We start from the raw sequence: 7,500 nt of genomic DNA, 5'->3' as shown, positions 1-7,500 counted from the left end.
TACAAACGAAGCAGGGTTGTGTTATTTTTGGCTTCCTGGATACTACAGGTCAATTCTGCAGAGGACAAATATCTTTCATTCACTCAAAATCTGTTTTGAAATACATTTCAAACAGCGATGAACATCGTGAAATAACCTTCCAGGTATTTCAAGGTAGTTCAAGAGGCACAACGTTGGAGCCAGTTGACAAGTAATAAAACTCAATAAACACGAGTTCACTGAGTTGAATTTAGGACAACAATGTTATTAAACCGAGAACAAGCAGCATTTGTTCAACAGACTTCTGAACTTTACATTTTCGGGAACATTGTCGTGGAAAGTTGCAAAAAGAAAAAAAAAAGGGACCGTTTGTTTTTGCTGCTGCTGAAAAGTCTCTGCGGCCATTTAGCAGCATCCTGCCGCCCGACAGCTGACGTGTTTGTGTGTCTGTTTGTGGGCTGTGTGGTGGACTCGCACACACACACACACACACACACACACACACACACACACACACACACACACACACACACACACACACGCACACACACACACACACAGTACATTTGTTCAGCTCTCCGGCAGCATTTTTCTGTGTGTTTGTCAGGGAAACGAGCAACGAGCCAAACTGTGATTTATGGTTGTGCATATTTGTGCTCATGCAACACTATCCTTCCTTCCTTCCTCCCTCCCTCCTCCAGTCGACATACGGGAGATCCGGGAGCTGCGGCTGGGGAAGGGCTCCCGTGATTTCGAGCGCTACCCGGAGGAGGCCCGTAAACTGGACTCCGCCCACTGCTTCATCGTGCTCTACGGCCTGGAGTTCCGCCTGCGGACGCTCAGCGTGGCTGGTCAGTGTGTGTGTGTGTGTGTGTGTGTGCGTGTGTGTGTGTGTGTGTGTGTGTGTGTGTGTGTGTGTGTGTGCGCGTGTGTGTGTGTGTGTGTGTGTGTGTGTTCTGGTGATTCACAAAATGAGCATTTTTCCCTCTACCGCAGCGCGGGAGGTTAAAGGTCACGCTGTGTCCCTATTTCATTTGATCAGTTCATGTAATCAATCAAATCTTTTGTAATTTTTTTAATATTTGTCCCTTTATCTTCATGTTGGCGTCACTTTCGATTTTTCTTAATGTCAAATTTCCTGTGGAAAAAAAACCAAAAACCCATCAGTGACTTCATAATTAATATGAATCTGGAAAAAAAACACCTAACAAATATATATTTATACATATAGTTATATCGTAATTCATTTTTGAAAAAGCTCATACATAATTAATGTTTCCTTTAGTGGCTGTTAACTATAGCTTATAGCAAAAAAAGAAATGCATTTGTTGAACTATTTTCAGGGGCGGAATAATGGGAAATATGGGAATCACTTAGAATAAATCATCACCAGCCTCGTCCTTGATCCTTTAAAGGGAAACTTCACCTCCGTGTGTCGTCAGTTAATCGTACCACTTCTCGTCTGATGATGTTTCTCCGTCTTATTCTCCATCACGGCCTCGAACCCTCCGTTTTTTACATCAACCACAATATTCAAATCACGGCGATGATGAACATTAGTTTGCAGGAGGAAAAAGACAACCCACGAGACGATAGAAAACATGGATTTTATTCCCTGCGTCTTGTCTTGTGCCTTTCGCAGCCTTCAGCGAGGAGGAGGTCAACATGTGGGTCACGGGTCTCAACTGGCTGATGGTCGACACCCAGAGAGCGCCGGCACCGCAGCAGATCGACAGGTGAGAGGTGGTTATTGGATCTTGTTGGATCATGTCACCATCTAACATCATCACTTTCTTCATCACCAGCCAACGTGGCTAGTAGATATATTTAAAGTGACCAGCCGATCACATTTTACCACCAGCCAAATTATTTCCAGGGAAAATAAACGAGATTACGAGAAGCCCCTGAATACATTGAAGCATCCATGTTTTTTTAAAATTTATTGTTTTAATTGCGTTGATGGTATATATTGATATACATAAAAATGGTAAAAAATTATTGTATTCGTTTCTTGGTCAACGTTTTAGTTTTTTTCCTGACTAACGTGAACTAATTTTTTCAGCTCCTTTTTCATGTTTTTTCCGTCCGTCTTCTCCGTTTCAGCGTAGCACGCTCCAACGATAGCACGCGCACGCAGCCGATGGTCGTATGACGCGTCGCGACACGAGTGTTCATGGGAAGCGCAGCCAGACAAAGATGACGTTACCGAGACAAACACACACAAATGTCTCGGCGGGAAAAAAAACCGACCAATCTGGCGAAGCGCTGACGTCGCATCGTTTCTGCAGCCGATTCCGATAGTGACGCACTAAGTAGGACGTGGTCTCCTCCTTCGAGCTCCTCCTCCGTCACTGTCGTATACGTGCGAGCGAGTGCGACGCCGAGGAGGAGGAAGCGTTCGACAGTGTGTGTGGTGACGGCAGTCGATCTCTTCAGTTCAGCGGCCCGCAAACAATGAAGGGCTTTTTGAAAGAGGCTGACGCGCGCGTGATCACGTGTGATGTCGTCAGAAGAACCTGGAGGCCGCAGGTCGGAGGTCGGCACAAATGTCCGATGTGGGATTGAAAGCGTTCACTGCAGGTGACATGTGCGGAGGCGGCTTCTGGGGAAGAGACTGAGAGATTTATATCTGGACGTGGTCAGCGGAAGCGAAAATGGCTAATTTCGTCTGTTTTTTTGACGGGATTTGAAAAATTCCATCTCCACTTTGCCCAAGTTTCCTCAGTTTCAACCTGCAACTTGTAAAAACGTGTGATTTCTTATTTTTTTATTTCCGTCGCTCCGCCTGCAGGTGGCTGAGGAAACAGTTCGAGGTCATGGACCGGAGCCACGATGGCAGGTGGGTGAGTCGCCGCGGCAACACACGCAGCCCCTCGGTGGGCGTCCATCAGCGGCCGCCCGATTGGACACTCGCTGGCCGAAAAAGCGGAGGTGGAACCAGATCCAGAGAGTTTGACCTCTGTCGGAGATGTGCGCTGACCTTTAGGACCACACACACACACACACACACACACACACACACACACACACGTCACAGGGTCGCTCTCTCTCTCTGTCTCTCTCTCTCTCGTGCGCTCGTGTTAAGAAGCTTCTGTTTGGGTTTGACGCTGCTCCAGGACAAACAGCCTGCCACCGCCTGATAAGGAGCAGGAAGTGATGCGAGGGGCCGGGCCCTGCGAGAGGGCAACTTCCTGTCTCCTGTGAAAATAGTAACAGTAGCTGGGCGGCGGGACATCAGATCGTCGACCTCGGAGGAATCGTCTCCGACCTCCCCCGAAAGCATCGGCCTGCATTTTTTTTCTCTCTTTTTTTCTCGCTTCCTTCCTCGTTCCGTCGCTGGCGGCTCGTGGTCGCGTGTGTTTTATTAATCAGCTGAAGTGATTATCCGTGTGCGGTTTGTCCCGAGGAGGAAAAACAGAAAAGAGGGGAGGGAGAGACGTCAGCCTCAGCAGCAGCTTGTCTGCAAATAGAGTTTAAAAGAAAACGATGTCTCCACTGCGTCCGCAGGTGAATTGCTGATTCCAAGGGATCATTTTCAGGAGCGTTTGGAGGAAAAAAAGAGGAAAAGCTTAAAAAGTTCATTCTTGTCTCTGGAAACGGCAAAAAAAAAGTCCGTCTGCCTGATGAAGATCGAGGAGCACGAGCGTCTAAAAACATATGAGCAGTTTCACATGATTCCAGATTTTTGACATTGATTTTGAAGACGTACTCTTCTCTTCTGCTTCTTCATGATTTTTTTTTGTGTCATACGCTACTCGACAGGAGGCGACGTGATTTTACTAATATATATTTTTTACAATACACATCAACTTCCACTGAATCTCTCCTCGTTCAGTGTTCTGATAACTTATTGTTCACTGAAACATTTCATTTCTCCACTTCTCCAAATCAAATCGGGTCAAATCAAACTTTACTTATACAGTGCAAAAACTGCAATACAGTAAGTGCAGAACAGAAAATAAAAACAGGGGCAATATGAAATGGGATGTGATACAAATGCATAGTACGCAGGTTCCTGCATACATACATGAAAATAAAAAATATAAATCAATGCATAACATAAAAGCATGTCATTTATTAGATAAATAATAGAAATGAGAATATATAAGTGCAAATAGTCAGAGAGAAAGCCTGCATGCTAAAAAGGTTTATTCTTATAAGTGTCGATGGATTGCGACGCCCCGAGGTTGCAGATAGAAACCTAAAACAAAAAAAATATAGAAAAACATAAACCTTCGGTTTTCATTGTGAATCATCGCCGTAGCCGTGGCAACCGGACGTGGCCCGTTCCTAAAACATGTTTCCGTCTCATTTGGCTCTAAAGGGGAAAGGGGAAACGCACGTGTTTCTGTTGATTCATAAGCACACAGCGCCACCTGCTGGTGAAAAGACGTCACTCTGGGTCTCTTCTATTTTTCTTTCGAAGGTTTAATTTTCCATCTGCCTCACACACAGTTGTGTTCCGACTGTTCTCGTGGTTTATCTCACGCTTCCTGTTTCCCGTCCAGCATCACGGTGAAGGACGTGAAGGCTCTGCTGCCTCAGATCAACTACAGAGTTCCCAACATGCGTTTCCTCAAGGACAAGCTGCAGGTCAGAGTCAAGAGTCCGGTCGGTTCTGGATTTAGACCTTTTTCCCCTCCGGGTTTTTTCTGACCGAATTCTGTGTCGCACCGACAGGAAGTGGAGGCGCGGAGCGACCTGTCCTACCCCAACTTCGCACAGCTCTACAGAACGCTGATGTTTGACGCACAGAGGAGCGTGAGTGTTGGTTACACACACACACACACACACACACACACACACACACAGGATCCTTTACTTATAGAAAAGTAGTTAAAACACAAGGAAAGAACTCAACTACGATTTAAAGTGCTCGTTCAGGTCAAAGCGTTAATTTCCGTACGGAATAAACCGATGAGCGTAGATGAAGATGGACCACGCGTCTCCACTTCCTCTCACTGTACAGAAAAAGTATCGGGTTCGTGTTTTGATATTATCAAATAACTATTTAAAACCAACCTGATCAGAAACATGAACACTTGAACATACATCGTTTTGATGACAGAAACAATCTTTGGAAACATTTATTAAACGTCTACTTCGATTTTTTTTTTAAATTTTGGTCCATGTCCCATCTGCTAACATGGAGGGGGGCGGGGCTTATGACCTATACTGCAGCCAGCCACCAGGGGGGCGATCCAGATATTTTGGCCTCACTTTTGGGAGCCGTCACTTCGTCCATATCTACTGACGGTCGCTGACGTAAACACGTGTTTTTTGAATCAGAAGGTTTTAGACGTTTACGGTGACGTCGACTGATCGGACCTCGTCACGCCTCCACGTTAAAAACCCCCCCCCCAGTTTTTGCTCCTCCATCGAGTTCATCAACATCATCCCTTCGTCCTGAAACTTCATCCTGTGACACGATGGAGATGAAACATTCCAGCTCGAAATGACGCAGAAGTCTTTCACCACCTGCACTCTGTCAGTTTCCACCTGTGCACCTGCGCCACACGTCGAGCTTTACCTGTTGATGCTTCACCTGGCTCCTCCCACCCACCTGTCCGTCACCTGTCCCCCCCCCCCTTTCTGTTCCCAGATTATTGAGCAGCTGGAGCTCTCCTTCCCTCTGCGGTGAGTCCCTGCACCTTCACCTTCACCTCCTCCTCCTCCTCCTCCTCCTCTTCCTCTTCCTCAGCGTCACCACCTCACTTCACTGTCGTCCCTTCTTTTTGCGTCCGGTTTCTCTTTAACACGCTTCAGATGATCAGCGGCACGAGTTCAAGTAGAAGTAGAAGCAATCGCTCATCCTCTTGTGCTTTTCTTTGAACGTTCCGCCGTCGTCGTCCCCTTTTGACGTCTTGACGTTTGTCGCGTTGCGTTAGGAACGTGGACCGGCCGGAGCTCTGTCAGATCTCCCTCTACGACTTCCAGAAGTTCCTACAGATGGACCAGAAGGTACGGAGCCACATCCCGAGCCCGCCAAGAAGAAGGAAGAAGAAGGAGAAGAAGAAGGTTTAAAGATTTCTCTTCTGTCCTCCCGTCTCAGGAGTCGTGGGCGTCCGAGCTGAGCCGCGTCCGAGAGTTTCTCATGGCGTACACGAGGGGGGGGCCGCAGCCGGAGCCCATGCTGCAACTGGACGAGGTTGAAGAGTTACACAAATGTACACTTATGTCAAAACGGTTTCTTTTTTCATGTCTTACATCTCTCTGATCTTGTTCTCCTAGTTCCTGACCTTCCTGTTCTCCAAAGAGAACTCGGTGTGCGACCCTCGACCTTCGCCCGTCGCCCACGACGACATGAAGAGGCCGTTGTCTCAGTACTGGATCTCGTCCTCGCACAACACGTACGTCCCCTGATCCGTGTCCACCGCTCTCGGACGTGCACATCGTTGAAAATAACCAGTAACAGCGAGTACATTGTTACTTAACATAACTCGGAACGCCACTCTTGAATGACTTTACTATGACTTCCTGTTGCATCTATCAAAATAAAATACGTCCAAAAGACCTAATTAAATCCAAATAATATTAATAATTGATACTTTATCTGCAAGATTTGTGTAAATACGTCAGTTTGAGGGTCAATAAAGGTCAAATTTGAATGTCTTTCTTCCGACGCAGGCTACTCTTTCTCTTTGTGCAGAGTCACAACATGTTGTGTTTTTAATTGAATGTTGTGCTGAGACAATTTGCTGATAAATCACAGTAGACGTATATATAGCACATCCATATCTACAAATATAGTTTGTGTTAGTTAGTTCAAAAATGAAATAAATCAAACAATGACCAGAGTAGTACTTGACATGATAACAGCTCGCTCTACTGTTTCTTGTCTCCACGCGGTCGTCGTCCTCGCAGCTACCTGACGGGCGACCAGTTCTCCAGTGAATCCTCTCTGGAGGCCTACGCCCGCTGTCTGAGGATGGGCTGCCGCTGCATCGAGCGTGAGACTCAGTATTTGATGTGATTTGACTTTTGCGATTGTGAAAGCTGATTGTTTGTATTTATTGGCCGCGTGTCCTGACCTCAGTGGACTGCTGGGACGGACCCGACGACCTGCCCATCATCTACCACGGCCACACGCTGACCTCCAAGATCAAGTTCCTGGACGTGCTGCACACCATCAAAGAGCACGCCTTCGTCGCCTCCGAGTGAGTGTGTGGTGGTTGTCCCCTTCTTACGACAGTGTGAACTGAGCAGCAGCGCCCCCTACAGCCTCACCGGGTCATCACCTCCGTGGGGCTCCGTGTGCGAGCGATGAAGTCTCTGACTTTCTCAGTCCCACTCACCGAACGGAAACGCAACTGGATATTTACCCATGATCCTCTGCTCCCCGAGCTGCCGCTGGAACAAATATCCACCGAACTCTGTTCACAATTCTTCATATTTCAAAAGTTTCCTGCTGAATATTGGAGATTAACGCAGTTTTTTAATACGATCTACAGTTGGACTCTTTACTCTTGAGCGTACTGGGCCTGATTCTGGATGTTTAAGCTGCTAATTTTTAATCGGCTA

The 7,500-nt window shown here is 46.8% G+C and overlaps 1 protein-coding gene across 4 annotated transcripts in view; it reads left to right on the top strand.

The window, feature by feature from the left end:
• LOC118317716 (1-phosphatidylinositol 4,5-bisphosphate phosphodiesterase gamma-1-like) overlaps window positions 1–7,500 on the top strand; it is a 29,024-nt gene that overhangs the window by 8,516 nt on the left and 13,008 nt on the right. For 2 of the 4 annotated variants that reach the window (XM_035646635.2, XM_035646639.2), the window contains exons 2-12: window positions 681–830; window positions 1,622–1,715; window positions 2,771–2,818; window positions 4,488–4,572; window positions 4,660–4,740; window positions 5,582–5,616; window positions 5,868–5,940; window positions 6,032–6,127; window positions 6,211–6,329; window positions 6,844–6,929; window positions 7,016–7,136. In XM_035646635.2, coding sequence (XP_035502528.2) covers window positions 681–830; window positions 1,622–1,715; window positions 2,771–2,818; window positions 4,488–4,572; window positions 4,660–4,740; window positions 5,582–5,616; window positions 5,868–5,940; window positions 6,032–6,127; window positions 6,211–6,329; window positions 6,844–6,929; window positions 7,016–7,136 — 988 coding nt within the window. Of the gene's footprint in view, window positions 1–680; window positions 831–1,621; window positions 1,716–2,770; window positions 2,819–3,199; window positions 3,487–4,487; window positions 4,573–4,659; window positions 4,741–5,581; window positions 5,617–5,867; window positions 5,941–6,031; window positions 6,128–6,210; window positions 6,330–6,843; window positions 6,930–7,015; window positions 7,137–7,500 lie in introns of those variants that run through there. The other 2 variants (XM_035646636.2, XM_035646638.2) reach the window with 2 other exon arrangements.

Source organism: Scophthalmus maximus, chromosome 13, assembly GCF_022379125.1.
Source record: "Scophthalmus maximus strain ysfricsl-2021 chromosome 13, ASM2237912v1, whole genome shotgun sequence".
Taxonomy (NCBI): Eukaryota; Metazoa; Chordata; class Actinopteri; order Pleuronectiformes; family Scophthalmidae; genus Scophthalmus; species Scophthalmus maximus.
The sequence above is the reverse complement of the archived record's forward strand: the minus strand, read 5'-3'. Positions and strand labels throughout refer to the sequence as shown.